The sequence below is a fragment of the Pseudophryne corroboree genome, chromosome 3 (assembly GCF_028390025.1).
Source record: "Pseudophryne corroboree isolate aPseCor3 chromosome 3, aPseCor3.hap2, whole genome shotgun sequence".
Taxonomy (NCBI): domain Eukaryota; kingdom Metazoa; phylum Chordata; class Amphibia; order Anura; family Myobatrachidae; genus Pseudophryne; species Pseudophryne corroboree.
In genome coordinates this window covers 381,117,741-381,135,895 of record NC_086446.1, presented here as the reverse complement: position 1 = coordinate 381,135,895, position 18,155 = coordinate 381,117,741, and the positions used below count along the sequence as shown (strand labels likewise).

Genomic DNA, 18,155 nt, shown 5'->3' with positions numbered 1-18,155 from the left:
TATAACAAATCTAGATTGGAGAAAAAATAAAAATGCTTTAATGGCATAATACAACTTCTGCCCTCACCTGATGTCACATCCGGGTCCTTAAGGCGATGGGGATGTTGACTCTACCCACACTAGTGTATATACAGGCAAGGAGAGGAGAGGACACAATGATGCTCATACAGACCAGGAGGGGGCATACTAATGCATATACCTTTAAGGACACACTCCTTTTCAGTGGCCATGCCCCCTTTTTTGGCGCATGCAACAGTACTCGTGTTTAATTTCCCATACACGCACTTCACACTTTAATGACCTATGTATGTGTGTATGTATGTGTGTGTATGGGTCGGTTGCTCTGTTCCTCTATTAAGTGGTTGAAGGTAGGCACTAGTTATGACCTCCATGGAGAAAGCCACACCCATGGCATGGGCCACACCCCCTATTTAGACCACCCCCACCACAGCGCTTGTCACACCTTCTGCCAAGGCACAAAATAGGCCCTTCATAAATTTCAGCTCCAGGCCCATGTGGACCTTAATCTGGTACTGGACGGGGCACCAGCGATGAACTAGTGCAGGGCCGCGCATTGTTCATCGCTGGTGCCTTCACACTGAAAGATATGAACAGTATCAATACGAGATCGTTTAACTCTTTCAGTATTATCACCCAGTGTGTAGGGCCCATAATAATTGGAATCTACAACCCCTCCCCACCCCCTAGAATGCCAGGCAGTAAATTACCTCTCTCTCTCTCTCTCTCTCTCTCTCTCTCTCTCTCTCTCTCTCTCTCTCTCTCTCTCTCTCTACATACATACATACATACATACATACATACATACATACATACATACATACATACATATTGAGTATCCCATATCCAAATATTCTGAAATACGGAATATTCCGAAATACGGGCTTTATTGAGTGAGATAGTGAAACCTTTGTTTTTTGATGACTCAATGTACACAAACTTTGTTTACTACACAAAGTTATTAAAAATATTGTAATAAATGACCTTCAGGCTGTGTGTATAAGGTGTATATGAAACATAAATGCATTCTGTGCTTAGACTTAGGTCCCATCACCATGATATCTCATTATGGAATGCAATTATTCCAAAATACGGAAAAATACGATATCCAAAACACCTCTGGTCCCAAGCATTTTGGATAAGGGATACTCAACCTGTGTGTGTGTGTGTGTGTATGTGTATATATATACATATATATATATATATATATATATATATATATATATATATATATATATATATATATATATATATATATATATATATATATATATATAATATATTTAATCATTATAATATGTGTGTATATATTTGGTGATAAATGTATTGGCACACGCAGGGGAGGGTTGTTTGGAGGAGGGTATGAGAGGATTTGAGGGGGTACCCAAAGATATCCATGTAACGGGCCCAAGATTTCTGTTGCCGGCCCTGGCTGCACCACATATTATTGAGCTTAAACAGAGAATGATGCATCTACGATGCGGATAAGATGCTAAAGTCTGTGAATCTCTACCTGTGGCAGAGCATCTCAATTGCTCCTTATGTTGCAAAACAAATCTGTGTATAAATAGACATCTGTATGTTCTGTTATATCATATATTTTGAAGGAGACCTAATCTGTGTCATAAGAATTTTTTTCTGCCTAGACTCACATACAGTATTTGTTTTTTAATAACAGACCTGAAGATGACTTCAAGAGAGACTCCCCCTAGCCTCAGGGTGGTGAAAACATGTGAAAGATATCTGACTCTCACGTTTGAACTCTGCCCCCAGACCGGAGGAGAACTATGTATACGTAGAGTGAAGTCTCCAGTGCCTATCCTCACTCATGTCCCTACCGGTGAGAGTAAACACGTCTAGAAAAGAATGTGGATTCACTTAAATGAAAATGATGGGGGTAGAAAACTGAAATAGTTTTTGCATTGGTAACAACTGTGGTAGCTCTGAGAACCGCAGCATTTCAGTCTTACTATGTTCATATTCTGCACACACTGTCAATGCTGTACAAGGTTCGGCCTTTTCATCACAAGGTGATATCTTATTGCATACCTCCCAACATGACCCTCTCCAGGAGGGACACAATGCTCTGCTCCTGGACTTCCCTCTTAATGTATGATTGCCATCACCTGTGCTGAAACACCTTTCCTTTCCATTAACCTGTTCAACACAGGTGCAGACAATCATACCTTAAGAGAAGTCCAGGAGCAGAGCAATGTGTCCCTCCTGGAGAGGGTCATGTTGGGAGGTATGTTATTGTGGTTGCTACAATTACCTCACCTAGCAGCATACAACATGCCACAGGCCTTGCCTCCTATAGGAATCTCTTTTTTCTTTTCCCTTTGGCCCTCCTCCCCTAGTTAACAGTTGCCTCCGGGCAAATAATTAAGTGAAAGAGAAATATTTCAAGGCTCTAGGAAGTCTCAGGATTTGACCTCTGAGTTTTCTCTCCAGCAAACAGAAAGCTTGTTAAGGGTGGTCCACTCCCTGCACTGCTGGAGTCCATTCACCCACAGAGCAGCCCCCACATCCAAGAGGTCGTTAGGGTCAAAACCCTGCCTGGTAAAGGTAACTTTTTTTCTCTCTCTCTATTCTGAAGTTTTTTATAGTGTTTACTACAAAATACTTTAGCTTCTTTAGTACTAACAAATAATCTGAGAAATTGGTGGTATGCCATAATATTACTGGAAATACCCTGGTATTTATGACTCAGAGAAATCAACATTGACAGAAACAAAAATGTGACAAAGAACTTTACAAATAAAACTATACACAGACACTTCATACAACATGGTTGATAGATGGAATAAAAATGCAATACTACTAGATACTGCAATGACAATGTACAGTATGTAGGGATGGCCTTCGACCGCCAGTGATTCAAATTCATCGATCTATGGCCGATGTTGAATACTTTCACCATTGATGGGGGAGAACCAGATGGTTTCCCACCATCGATGGTTCAGTGCTACTGAATTTTTTGTTTTTTCCCCCCTCAATGTCAGGGCACAGAGTTTAGCCCTGACACCCATGAAGCCACGCCCCCTGGCTCTGATTGGCCGGCATTTCTTTACACAGTAATGCAGCAATGACCATCGATGGGTAAAACCATTGATGGATCCCTTCCAGATGATTTTACACCATCGATGTTATCCATCAATGGTACCATCGATGGATAACCCACCGAAGGCCAACCCTAACTGTATGTGGCATGCAATTCTGTAATGCTGCTGGTACCACAGTTTATATGATGGCATATATGCTTTAGATGCTACTTAATAGGCTCTCAACAAAATTAACCCTAGTGTGTGTGTGTGTGTGTGTGTGTGGTGTGTACATGTGGCAGGGAATATAGATTGTAAGTTCCACTGGGGCAGGGACTGATGTGAATGGGCAAATATTCTCTGTAAAGCGCTGCAGAATGTGTGCGCTATATAAGTAACTGGTAGTAGTAGTAATAATAATACTGACATGCGGTTTGTTAAACTTTTCACTAACTTTATAAAGTGCCAGTTGCAGATGTAAAATATATGAATCCACTGGGACAACAACTGTCAGATCCAGTTTATAAAACAGTACAGTGTATGCACCATGTTAAACACTAATATAAATTTAAATCTTGATTACTTACTTGGTGGCCCTGTATCTGACTGGGATTATACTCGTTGATGTCTTAAATGTATATTATACTGAATGATTTTATCTCTTGCTGGCCCTAAATCCTGTAGGAAGTGACAGATTTCCTATTTCTTCTGTTAGTTTGGGAGCACCGGGAGGGAAAGAGACCAGCCACAACTACATTGGAATCCCCTCGGAAGAACAGTCATTCATGGGCTGTGTCCTTCAACTCTGATGCCACCTACAACTCCAGTCCAGCACAAGGTGAGAACCTACTGCAGCTCAGAATCTGATAGTTAAGGGTATATTTACTGACGTGCGGGTTTTTAGAAGTGGAGATGTTGCCCATAGCAACCAATCAGATTCTACTTATTTATCTAGCACATTCTAGAAGATAATGGCTGGAATCTGGTTGATATGGGCAACAGCTGCACTTCTGAAAACCTACACTTTAGTAAATATACCCTTTATAGAGGTGGGGAGAGAGAGAGAGAGTTCGATATAGTAGGAGTTATGTGCAATAGTAGGTGTTTTGGGGAGAGGATTTTGGAGTTCTAGGATAATAAGCAATAGTCATATGGAAAGGAGTAATATGATGACTTGCTGTACATGTTTAGAAGTAATATAAGAATTTTAGAATGACTGGGTTCTACGCGGAGTATTGGGCACACCAGTGGCGTAACTAGAAATTTTTCTCCCCCAAGCCAAAAAATTCTTTGGCGCCCCCCACAATTGGCACTATTAAAGGGATAAATGTGCGCGCGCCGCAAAATAGGGTGTGTGGCTTCGTTGGGATGGGCGTGGCTTTACATAAAGGGGTGTGGCATTGCAGGAAAAGACTACGTTCTACCGCAGTTTTCCAACCTGCATGCCCAGACGTTAGCCACCACGGGAAAGAAAAATAATCCTGATTCATGCCCCTTACATTATTTGTAATTTTTCCTCCTTATAGTAATGCCCAGTATACATTATGCCACATACTGCAAAGGCCCTTAGACATTATGCCACACACAATAATGCACATGACACAATATGCACACACCATAATGCCCCCGACACATTATGCCACACACCGTAATGCCCCCGACACATTATGACAGGAATCGCAATGCCCGTTATACATTATGCTACACACTGCAATGCCCCTGATACATTATACCACATACCACAATGCCCGTGATGTAGTATACAACACACCGTAATGCCCCCGACACATTATGACAGGAATCGCAATGCCCGTTATACATTATGCCACACACTGCAATGCCCCTGATACATTATACCACATACCACAATGCCCGTGATATAGTATACAACACACCGTAATGCCTGACACATACCGCAATGCCCGTTATACCCTATGCCACACACCGCAATGCCCGTTATACATTATTCCACACTGCAATGACCCTGAGACATTATACCACATACCACAATGCCCGTGATATAGTATGCCACACACCGTAATGCCTGTGACACATTATGACACACACCGCAATGTCCGTGATACATTATGCCACACACCGTAATGCCCATTAGACATTAAGTCCTACAGTAAGGCTTCTAATTACTTTTAAATTACCTGCTCGTTGCCAGGGGTTTCATGCACTGGGTGTCATGCTCGTTGCCAGGGGTTTCATGCTCTTGGTTCCATGCATGGTGCCAGGGGTTTTCATGCTCAGGGTGTCATGCTCGTTGCCAGGGGTATCATGCACTGGGTGTCATGCTCGTTGCTAGGGGGTAGTGCTTGTTGCTAGGGCTGTGCTCCCAGTGCCACATATGTCCCCAGTGCCAGATATTACCCCACGGTGCCAGGTACTCACATGACCCCAGTGCACAATATAGCCCCCCCCCTATGTGCCAGGTACACATATACCCCCCCAGTGCCACATATGCCCCCAGTGCCAGATATTCCCCCTCAGTGCCACATATGCCCCCAGTGCCAGATATTCCCCCCCCCCCAGTGCCAGATATTCCCCCCCCCCAGTGCCAGATATGCTCCCAGTGCCAGATCCCCCCCCCCCCCCCCAGTGCCACATATGCCCCCAGTGCCAGATATTCCCCCCAGTGTCACATATGCCCTCAGTGCCAGATATTCCCCCCAGTGCTACATATGCCCCCAGTGCCAGATATTCCCCCCCCCAGTGCCAGATATGTTCCCAGTGCCAGATTCCCCCCCCCCAGTGCCAGATATGCTCCCAGTGCCAGATTCCCCCCCCCAGTGCCAGATATGCTCCCAGTGCCAGATTCCCCCACCCCCTCAGTGCCACATATGCCCCCAGTGCCAGATATTCCGCCCCCAGTGCCACATATGCCCCCAGTGCCAGATCCCCCCCCCCCCAGTGCCCTATATGCCCCCGCCGCCGCCGCCGCCACTCCCCCGCTGGTTTGTGTTGGAGGGACACGGAGGGCACAGCGCGCGCCTCTCCTGTGTCCCTCCTGCATCATCTCCGGCGGCCGCGGGTCTAATAAACGAAGTGCCGGTTCGTGAGCCAATCAGAGCTCACGAACGGCACTTCGTTTATTAGACCCGCGGCCGCCGGAGATGATGCAGGAGGGACACAGGAGAGGCGCGCGCTGTGCCCTTCGTGTCCCCGACTCCCTCCAACACAGCAGGGAGGGTTAGCAGGAGCAGATTGACATGCGGACGCTTGTCCGCATGTCAATTTGCGCTAAATCAGTGGCGCCCCCGCAGCCCCTCGCCCCCAAGCCACCGCGAGGGCTGCGGGGGCAGTAGTTACGCCACTGCGCACACCAGCACTGTGGGACTCCTCTAAAGATGGACACCTTTGACTCCGAATATAACCAGGCAAAGAGCATTCGTTTCAAAAGCCCATTTACATGCATAGCTCAGCTGGACTGTTCATAAATGGTCCTAGAGCTACAATGCTAGCTTGTGTGCCAGGTTTATGCCAGAAGTGCCAAGTGTGCGTGCCTTTGCCCCACAATAGTGTAGAGAAATGGTAGGGAATAGCATAGATCGAACATTGCATCATGTTACTGTGCATGATATAATAAAGTGTCAAACATATGATAGAATAGTATCAGGACAGTGTTATTAAGAACTCCGAAAGCCACATTCACTATTTAAGATGTAACTAAACTAAAGACTGGCACAAACAAAAAGCAAGTACGTATTAAATAGTTACTTCGATTATGTTCTTGAAGAATAAAATTATTTTTCTGTCGCTATCAGCGAAGTTATATGAACTGACAACTTGACATAATATAGCGACCACACTAATGATAGAAGTGCAATCCGCGTGAGGGGTCAAGATGCAGTAACCTAATCTGTAATAGCCAGCTTGTCAGTATGTATCCCTGCAATAGCATTGCAGCACCTGCAGCAGCAACTCTTCCTGATAGGTGTGTATGCACATTGGCCCTCAATCCGAGTTGATCGCTCGCTAGCTGCTTTTAGCAGCAGTGCAAACGCTAAGCCGCTGCCCCCTGGGAGTGTATCTTAGCTTAGCAGAAGTTCGAACGAAAGGTTAGCAGAACAGTGCTGACATTTTTTCATGCAGTTTCAGAGTAGCTGCAGACCTACTTCTTCCTTGCGATCACTTCAGTCTGTTTAGTTCCTGTTTTGACGTCACAAACACGCCCTGTGTTCGGCCATCCACTCCCCCGTTTCCCCAGGCACGCCTGCGTTTTATCCTGACACGCCTGCGTTTTTTAGCACACTCCCGGAAAACGGTCAGTTACCACCCAGAAACACCCACTTCCTGTCAATCATTCACCGATCAACAGAGCGACGGAAAAGAGTCGCTAGACCTTGTGTAAAACGACATACTTTTTGTGTGAAAGTACGTTGCGCATGCGCACTGCGGCCCGTACACATGCGCAGTTTTGACGTTTTTTTACCTGATCGCTGCGCTGCAAAAATAGGCAGCGAGTGATCAACTCTGAATGACCCCCATTGTCTGAGCCTACCTCTATTACATGATCTTCTCCTGCTATGCTGGCCTGCTCTAGCAAGCCCTTGCTGTTCCAAGAGTAATGTAATATTGAACTAAATCTGCATATGATCGAATAGATGCATATGTACCAACTTTACATGAGCTTCAGCGTCTGTGTTAGGTACTGTGATGATTCCCACATTTCATGTCTGTTATCAGTTCTGTCAATAATAAACATTTACTCACCCTGGGGCTGTAAGTAAGTTATCCATGTGGGTTCTGTGTGTGTGAGAGATATGTTTTCATTTCATTACAGAATATTTATTTTCATGGGAGTTAATTATATTTTCCAAAGTGTCCCACCCCAGTAAAGAACAATAATCACTTCTCATCCAGTAATCCGGCTACATCATAGTCCCTTCCTTGTAGCAGTGCAGTGTATGGCGTGTACAATCCTCATCATTGAGTTTGTCAATCAAATATTGAAATTGTGTAATAGAAACAATTTTCTGGATGGTCCCCATAGGTCTATATTTGTGAACTTTATGCAGGTATGACTGGGTAAATTGATACATTACTACACAGGGACAAGATGGCTGGTGAAGTCACAGGAAATACGATGCCTACCCTGCATTGTCCGTTGTATGCATTGTATGAGATACATTGGGAGGGAGTCAGAGATGTACCCCAATGCATTTACGCAGAGGATGTGTAACGGTATGCTAATGTTGTAGACACCTAGGACTAGAGCGAGATGCCCACTGGCAGCATTGCTGAACACACACACAAACACACACACACACACACACACACACACACACACACACACACACACACACACACACACACACACACACACACACCCCCCAGAAGTCATAGGTCCTACAATAATGAACCAAGTGAGTAACCCTATGGTCACGCAGAATGGCTGCAGGAACTGAGGTGCTGGTGCCATGTTCTCTGCATATGGGGGCTGAGACCCGCCCCAAAAATGGTGGCAATGTGTCTGCGCTTTTACCTCCACCACCTGTTACCTCCCTCATATCATATGGTTTGAGAGAAGGACAGAGAACTCTGTTGGCTGGGGCACTACTTATTTTAAATAAAGCGTAACTCTTATTGTAATTGAGACACACACACAATAATCAGTGATCAGTGGTGGTTGATATGGGCAGAGGCGTCAGAACGGGGGGGGGGGGGGGCAGCTGCCCCCCCAAATAAAACAACACACAAACAAACACGAAAGGTGCCGCCTGATGTACAGGAGGAGCGGTGTGTAGTTAGTTAAAAAGACCACGCATCACAACCTCTGTACAGTGCAGGAACTAAGCAATGCTCCCCGATTCCCAGCAGAGCAGTGCCGCGATTTGCAGCTGTTTAGGGGCCGTGCCCTAATGCAGAGGAGTGCCCGCCTCCATTGGAGACCTGTGTGGCTCTCCCACTCTCTCTCCCTAACTCTCTCCTCTTGCTCCTCTCTCTCCTTGACACACTTTCTCTCTCTGACTGTCTCTCTCCCTCTCTCTCTACCTGACACACTGTCCCGCTCTCTCTGACACGGTTTCCCTCTCTCTCTCCCTGACACTGTCTCCCTCTCTCTCTTTCTATCTTTGACTCACTTTCTCTCCCTCTTTCTCTCGACTGTGGTGCCGTCTCCATTTCGTCCCTGTAGTTCTGCCTCCTCTCAGTGGCTCCGCCCCCAGGGGCGCTAAACTGAGGCTCTAACTGCCCTCCCCCGCCCCCCCGAAAAAAAACTATACATGTTCTGACGCTCCTGCATATGAGCAAAATATTGGAACCACTCTAAGGGGGTCATTCCGAGTTGATCGCACGGTAGCTGTTTTTAGCTGCTGTGCGATTAGATAGTCGCCGCCTATGGGGGAGTGTATTTTTGCATAGCAAGGCTGTGATCGCATGTGCAGCTGAGCTATGCAAAAACATTTTGTGCAGTTTAGGAGTAGGTCCTGACTTACTCACCCACTGCGATCACTTCAGCCTGTCAGGTCCTGGAATTGACGTCAGACATCCGCCCTCCAAATGCCTGGACACGCCTGCATTCGGATCACCGCTCCCCGAAAACGGTCTTTTGACGCCCGGATCCGCCTCCTGCCTGTAAATCTTCTTGCGGCCACCGCTGCAAAGTCTTTCTTCGTAGTTCTTGTCGTTGCCCAGCGACGACCATCGCCGGATAACGACGCACCTGTGCATTGCGGCCACAGAGCAAGCGCAGCTCTGACCCGATCGCACGGCTGCGAAAAAGTGCAGTGTGCGATCAGGTCGGAATGACCCCCTAAGTTCTGCAAAGATATTCTTCTACTCAGTTCAATGTTAAAAATTGTATCAATTGTCAATAACACATCACCATGAAAGTATACATAATTACATACATTTAAAATAGAATGTGACATTGTTACTCAGCAGTTCTGCATGCAGATGAGTGAAGTCTGCTGCAACAGAATGTGTATTCAGTGGGCAGTCTACATAGGCGTGCGCAGGGGGGGTGCCTGGTGCGCACAGGCACCCCCTAATGTCTGGCACCCCCATCTCGCATGCCTGATGCAGTGATCACTGAGCAGGCTGATTACTGTCCCCTCTGCGCTGCACCCTGTCAGGACTGCATTACTGACTGGACGGCTGGGTTAACCAAGGGTGCCACTGCCACTGGCTTTCAAACTCCCGGCTCCACCTCCATGTACCATACCCTCCAACATTTTACACATAAAAATTGGTACAAATTAGAAAAAGGGGCGTGGCCACGGGTAAAGGGGGCGTGGCTACATCCCTTTTCCTATACTTTCAATGGAAGTTTGGAGAGCCAAAAGTTGGTACAGACCTTTAAAAAAAAGGTACTGTACCTGCTAAAAAGGTACAGCTGGAGGGTATGATGTACAAAAACAGCGTGATGTGACGTGATGACGTCATGCTGCTCGCAAGCCCACCCGTCACACGCCTACCTCTCTCCTTCTATTCTATGCCAACACCAGCCACTGATGAGCAGCATGCAGCCAGTGTTCAATACTGGCAGGCGGTCGGCAGCAGCATTAACACGTCACACGTTTTTCCAGCAGCAGCAGTACTAGTGTGCGACTGTCAGTGTCAGCTTGCAGGGGAAAGAGAGGGGAAGCCAGATCAGGCTGAGGAGGAGCAATGTAATTGCAGTGAGTGCCATCAGGGGTGTTTGTTTGGTGCACATCACAACATATGACAATGCATCTGCTTTATTAGGACTGGTACATGGATGGATATTTTATATTGCGTTGACCGTCAATAGATGATGCTAGACACGCCCAAAAGGCGGTGCTAGACAACACACCCCTCCAACAGTGCACCCCCTAATAAAATGTGCTGCGCACGCCTATGGCAGTCTACAATACCTAAAGTGTTGCCACATACATAATAGTTGAATACACAGATAAGAGGATATAAAAATTATACAAAAATAAGGTAGTTGGTTAAAAAAAAAAAAAAGTGGAAGGAAGGCATACATATATCGCATAATGGGCTTCTGCTATTGGGCCTAATTCAGAGTTGAACGCAGCAGCAAATTTGTTAGCAGTTGGGCAAAACCATGTGCACTGCAAGGGTGGCACATGTAACATGTGCGGAGAGATTAGATTTGGGTGGGGAGTTCAAACTGAAATCTAACTTGCAGTGTAAAAATAAAGCAGCCAGTATTTACCCTGCACAGAAACAAAATAACCCACCCAAATCTAACTCTCTCTGTACATGTTATATCTGCTCCCCCTGCAGTGCACATGGTTTTGCCCAACTGCTAACATATTTGCTGCTGCGATCAACTCTGAATTACCACCATTGTCCGGTATGTCTGGGTAGGACATTGGACAGAGTCAATGAGAACAAACTTTTATGTTGTATGGGCCTAATTCAGGGTTGATCACAAAAGCAAAACCATGTGCAGAGAGAGAGTTAGATTTGGGTGATCTATATTTCTGTGCAGGATAAATACTGGCTGCTTTATTTTTACACTGCAATTTAGATTTCAGTTTGAACACAACTGAGATGCTGTGTGCACGCCCCTTTTGGGGCCTCTGCTGCACAGAAGAGTCCCTCTTTCAAGGGACAGAATGTTGGGAGGTATGTCGGTGAGGGTTCTTGTATGTGCACTACAAGGTCCCTGAGGTCATACTGGTTTCTCCCCCAAGTAGTCCCTGACTGTCAGTCAATATGCAAATAAATCCTTACTGCAAGTAAATTTGCTACAGTACCTTTGCGCGTGCCTTGAGACTGTATGATGCATGCGCAGTTGGCCAGTAATCGCTTAACTCTGTAAATATCAGCATTGAGTCTCTGAATCAGGCGCTCTGTTCTGAAGATCTTGGAGGGGTCTCTGATGACTGTAGTGGGGAGAAGGCAGGAAACACTAACAGAGCGGCAGCGGTAACACTGAACAATGTGTTTCACCCGTTATGGATTATTTATGAAAACTGAGTTTTATTGGCCTTCTAGTATCTACTGTGTACCTTTTCAGCTTCTTGCTGTATGGGAAGGCTGGGTATAACAGTCCTTTCCACCTTATCACAAACCTAACCCCATCGTCTTTTTATGCTAATGAGTTAAAATAACAGATTTTGGCTAGATGATGCAGCAGTGGGTTATGGGAGAAGGCAAGACTGTTTTACTTGTGTCCCCCCCAAACGATTAAACATCTGATCGATAAGGCACTTATTATATGTAGAGATGAGCGGGTTCGGTTTCTCTGAATCCGAACCCGCCCGAACTTCATGTTTTTTTTCACGGGTCCGAGCGACTCGGATCTTCCCGCCTTGCTCGGTTAACCCGAGCGCGCCCGAACGTCGTCATGACGCTGTCGGATTCTCGCGAGGCTCGGATTCTATCGCGAGACTCGGATTCTATATAAGGAGCCGCGCGTCGCCGCCATTTTCACACGTGCATTGAGATTGATAGGGAGAGGACGTGGCTGGCGTCCTCTCCATTTAGATTATAAGAGAGAGAGATTTACTGGAGCTTAGGACTAGGAGGAGTACTGTAGAAGTGTAGAGAGTGCAGAGAGTTTACTAGTGAGTGACCACCAGACAGTGCAGTTTATTTAATATATCCGTTCTCTGCCTGAAAAAAGCGATACACACAGTGACTCAGTCACATACCATATCTGTGTGCACTGCTCAGGCTCAGCCCAGTGTGCTGCATCATCTATATATATTATATATCTGTCTGACTGCTCAGCTCACACAGCTTATAATTGTGGGGGAGACTGGGGAGCACTGCAGTGCCAGTTATAGGTTATAGCAGGAGCCAGGAGTACATAATATTATATAGTGAGTGACCACCAGACAGTGCAGTTTATTTAATATATCCGTTCTCTGCCTGAAAAAAGCGATACACACAGTGACTCAGTCACATACCATATCTGTGTGCACTGCTCAGGCTCAGCCCAGTGTGCTGCATCATCTATATATATTATATATCTGTCTGACTGCTCAGCTCACACAGCTTATAATTGTGGGGGAGACTGGGGAGCACTGCAGTGCCAGTTATAGGTTATAGCAGGAGCCAGGAGTACATAATATTATATAGTGAGTGACCACCAGACAGTGCAGTTTATTTAATATATCCGTTCTCTGCCTGAAAAAAGCGATACACACAGTGACTGTCACATACCATATCTGTGTGCACTGCTCAGGCTCAGCCCAGTGTGCTGCATCATCTATATATATTATATATCTGTCTGACTGCTCAGCTCACACAGCTTATAATTGTGGGGGAGACTGGGGAGCACTGCAGTGCCAGTTATAGCAGGAGCCAGGAGTACATAATATTATATTAAAATTAAACAGTGCACACTTTTGCTGCAGGAGTGCCACTGCCAGTGTGACTGACCAGTGACCTGACCACACTGACCACCAGTATAGTTAGTAGTATACTTATATTGTGATTGCCTGAAAAAGTTAAACACTCGTCGTGTGACTTCACTTGTGTGTTGTTGTTTTTTTTATTCTATAAAAATAAAACTCATTCTGCTGACAGACAGTGTCCAGCAGGTCCGTCATTATATAATATATAATATATACCTGTCCGGCTGCAGTAGTGATATATATATATATTTTTTATATCATTTATCATCCAGTCGCAGCAGACACAGTACGGTAGTTCACGGCTGTGGCTACCTCTGTGTCTGCACTCGGCAGGCAGTCCGTCCATAATTGTATACCACCTAACCGTGGTTTTTTTTTCTTCTTTATACATACATACTACTACGACATCTCTTTATCAACCAGTCTATATTAGCAGCAGACACAGTACAGTACGGTAGTTCACGGCTGTGGCTACCTCTGTGTCTGCACTCGGCAGGCAGTCCATAATTGTATACTAGTATCCATCTCCATTGTTTACCTGAGGTGCCTTTTAGTTGTGCCTATTAAAATATGGAGAACAAAAATGTTGAGGTTCCAAAATTAGGGAAAGATCAAGATCCACTTCCACCTCGTGCTGAAGCTGCTGCCACTAGTCATGGCCGAGACGATGAAATGCCAGCAACGTCGTCTGCCAAGGCCGATGCCCAATGTCATAGTACAGAGCATGTCAAATCCAAAACACCAAATATCAGTAAAAAAAGGACTCCAAAACCTAAAATAAAATTGTCGGAGGAGAAGCGTAAACTTGCCAATATGCCATTTACCACACGGAGTGGCAAGGAACGGCTGAGGCCCTGGCCTATGTTCATGGCTAGTGGTTCAGCTTCACATGAGGATGGAAGCACTCAGCCTCTCGCTAGAAAACTGAAAAGACTCAAGCTGGCAAAAGCACCGCAAAGAACTGTGCGTTCTTCGAAATCCCAAATCCACAAGGAGAGTCCAATTGTGTCGGTTGCGATGCCTGACCTTCCCAACACTGGACGTGAAGAGCATGCGCCTTCCACCATTTGCACGCCCCCTGCAAGTGCTGGAAGGAGCACCCGCAGTCCAGTTCCTGATAGTCAGATTGAAGATGAAGATGTTGAAGTACACCAGGATGAGGAGGATATGGGTGTTGCTGGCGCTGGGGAGGAAATTGACCAGGAGGATTCTGATGGTGAGGTGGTTTGTTTAAGTCAGGCACCCGGGGAGACACCTGTTGTCCGTGGGAGGAATATGGCCGTTGACATGCCTGGTGAAAATACCAATAAAATCAGCTCTTCAGTGTGGAGGTATTTCAACAGAAAAGCGGACAACAGGTGTCAAGCCGTGTGTTGCCTTTGTCAAGCTGTAATAAGTAGGGGTAAGGACGTTAACCACCTCGGAACATCCTCCCTTATACGTCACCTGCAGCGCATTCATAATAAGTCAGTGACAAGTTCAAAAACTTTGGGCGACAGCGGAAGCAGTCCACTGACCAGTAAATCCCTTCCTCTTGTAACCAAGCTCACGCAAACCACCCCACCAACTCCCTCAGTGTCAATTTCCTCCTTCCCCAGGAATGCCAATAGTCCTGCAGGCCATGTCACTGGCAATTCTGACGAGTCCTCTCCTGCCTGGGATTCCTCCAATGCATCCTTGCGTGTAACGCCTACTGCTGCTGGCGCTGCTGTTGTTGCTGCTGGGAGTCGATGGTCATCCCAGAGGGGAAGTCGTAAGCCCACTTGTACTACTTCCAGTAAGCAATTGACTGTCCAACAGTCCTTTGCGAGGAAGATGAAATATCACAGCAGTCATCCTGCTGCAAAGCGGATAACTGAGGCCTTGACAACTATGTTGGTGTTAGACGTGCGTCCGGTATCCGCCGTTAGTTCACAGGGAACTAGACAATTTATTGAGGCAGTGTGCCCCCATTACCAAATACCATCTAGGTTCCACTTCTGTAGGCAGGCGATACCGAGAATGTACACGGACGTCAGAAAAAGACTCACCAGTGTCCTAAAAAATGCAGTTGTACCCAATGTCCACTTAACCACGGACATGTGGACAAGTGGAGCAGGGCAGGGTCAGGACTATATGACTGTGACAGCCCACTGGGTAGATGTATGGACTCCCGCCGCAAGAACAGCAGCGGCGGCACCAGTAGCAGCATCTCGCAAACGCCAACTCTTTCCTAGGCAGGCTACGCTTTGTATCACCGGTTTCCAGAATACGCACACAGCTGAAAACCTCTTACGGCAACTGAGGAAGATCATCGCGGAATGGCTTACCCCAATTGGACTCTCCTGTGGATTTGTGGCATCGGACAACGCCAGCAATATTGTGTGTGCATTAAATATGGGCAAATTCCAGCACGTCCCATGTTTTGCACATACCTTGAATTTGGTGGTGCAGAATTTTTAAAAAAACGACAGGGGCGTGCAAGAGATGCTGTCGGTGGCCAGAAGAATTGCGGGACACTTTCGGCGTACAGGCACCACGTACAGAAAACTGGAGCACCACCAAAAACTACTGAACCTGCCCTGCCATCATCTGAAGCAAGAAGTGGTAACGAGGTGGAATTCAACCCTCTATATGCTTCAGAGGTTGGAGGAGCAGCAAAAGGCCATTCAAGCCTATACAATTGAGCACGATATAGTAGGTGGAATGCACCTGTCTCAAGCGCAGTGGAGAATGATTTCAACGTTGTGCAAGGTTCTGATGCCCTTTGAACTTGCCACACGTGAAGTCAGTTCAGACACTGCCAGCCTGAGTCAGGTCATTCCCCTCATCAGGCTTTTGCAGAAGAAGCTGGAGACATTGAAGGAGGAGCTAACACGGAGCGATTCCGCTAGGCATGTGGGACTTGTGGATGGAGCCCTTAATTCGCTTAACAAGGATTCACGGGTGGTCAATCTGTTGAAATCAGAGCACTACATTTTGGCCACCGTGCTCGATCCTAGATTTAAAGCCTACCTTGGATCTCTCTTTCCGGCAGACACAAGTCTGCTGGGGTTGAAAGACCTGCTGGTGACAAAATTGTCAAGTCAAGCGGAACGCGACCTGTCAACATCTCCTCCTTCACATTCTCCCGCAACTGGGGGTGCGAGGAAAAGGCTCAGAATTCCGAGCCCACCCGCTGGCGGTGATGCAGGGCAGTCTGGAGCGACTGCTGATGCTGACATCTGGTCCGGACTGAAGGACCTGACAACGATTACGGACATGTCGTCTACTGTCACTGCATATGATTCTCTCAACATTGATAGAATGGTGGAGGATTATATGAGTGACCGCATCCAAGTAGGCACGTCACACAGTCCGTACTTATACTGGCAGGAAAAAGAGGCAATTTGGAGGCCCTTGCACAAACTGGCTTTATTCTACCTAAGTTGCCCTCCCACAAGTGTGTACTCTGAAAGAGTGTTTAGTGCCGCCGCTCACCTTGTCAGCAATCGGCGTACGAGGTTACATCCAGAAAATGTGGAGAAGATGATGTTCATTAAAATGAATTATAATCAATTCCTCCGCGGAGACATTGACCAGCAGCAATTGCCTCCACAAAGTACACAGGGAGCTGAGATGGTGGATTCCAGTGGGGACGAATTGATAATCTGTGAGGAGGGGGATGTACACGGTGATATATCGGAGGGTGATGATGAGGTGGACATCTTGCCTCTGTAGAGCCAGTTTGTGCAAGGAGAGATTAATTGCTTCTTTTTTGGGGGGGGTCCAAACCAACCCGTCATATCAGTCACAGTCGTGTGGCAGACCCTGTCACTGAAATGATGGGTTGGTTAAAGTGTGCATGTCCTGTTTTGTTTATACAACATAAGGGTGGGTGGGAGGGCCCAAGGACAATTCCATCTTGCACCTCTTTTTTCTTTTCTTTTTCTTTGCATCATGTGCTGATTGGGGAGGGTTTTTTGGAAGGGACATCCTGCGTGACACTGCAGTGCCACTCCTAAATGGGCCCGGTGTTTGTGTCGGCCACTAGGGTCGCTAATCTTACTCACACAGTCAGCTACCTCATTGCGCCTCTTTTTTTCTTTGCGTCATGTGCTGTTTGGGGAGGGTTTTTTGGAAGGGCCATCCTGCGTGACACTGCAGTGCCACTCCTAGATGGGCCCGGTGTTTGTGTCGGCCACTAGGGTCGCTAATCTTACTCACACAGCTACCTCATTGCGCCTCTTTTTTTCTTTGCGTCATGTGCTGTTTGGGGAGGGTTTTTTGGAAGGGACATCCTGCGTGACACTGCAGTGCCACTCCTAGATGGGCCCGGTGTTTGTGTCGGCCACTAGGGTCGCTTATCTTACTCACACAGCGACCTCGGTGCAAATTTTAGGACTAAAAATAATATTGTTAGGTGTGAGGTATTCAGAATAGACTGAAAATGAGTGGAAATTATGGTTATTGAGGTTAATAATACTATGGGATCAAAATGACCCCCAAATTCTATGATTTAAGCTGTTTTTTAGGGTTTTTTGAAAAAAACACCCGAATCCAAAACACACCCGAATCCGACAAAAAAAATTCGGTGAGGTTTTGCCAAAACGCGTTCGAACCCAAAACACGGCCGCGGAACCGAACCCAAAACCAAAACACAAAACCCGAAAAATTTCAGGCGCTCATCTCTAAATTTATATGTACATTCTAATCAGCGGTGTATCTAACTCAAAGTTACATAAAGGATGGGGATTATATTTGCATACTTAACCCTTAAAACGTTGAGCCCACTGAAAACTTTTTTATGTTGACATTTAGTTGCATGGGACTT

The 18,155-nt window shown here is 46.4% G+C and overlaps 1 protein-coding gene across 3 annotated transcripts in view; it reads left to right on the top strand.

The window, feature by feature from the left end:
• Positions 1-18,155, top strand: part of LOC135055661 (myosin light chain kinase, smooth muscle-like) — a 166,807-nt gene that overhangs the window by 54,796 nt on the left and 93,856 nt on the right. For 2 of the 3 annotated variants that reach the window (XM_063959990.1, XM_063959991.1), the window contains 3 exons: positions 1,697-1,858; positions 2,470-2,583; positions 3,775-3,897. In XM_063959990.1, the coding sequence (XP_063816060.1) occupies positions 1,697-1,858; positions 2,470-2,583; positions 3,775-3,897 (399 nt within the window). The remainder of the gene's footprint in view (positions 1-1,696; positions 1,859-2,469; positions 2,584-3,774; positions 3,898-18,155) is intronic. The other variant, XM_063959992.1, reaches the window with a different exon arrangement.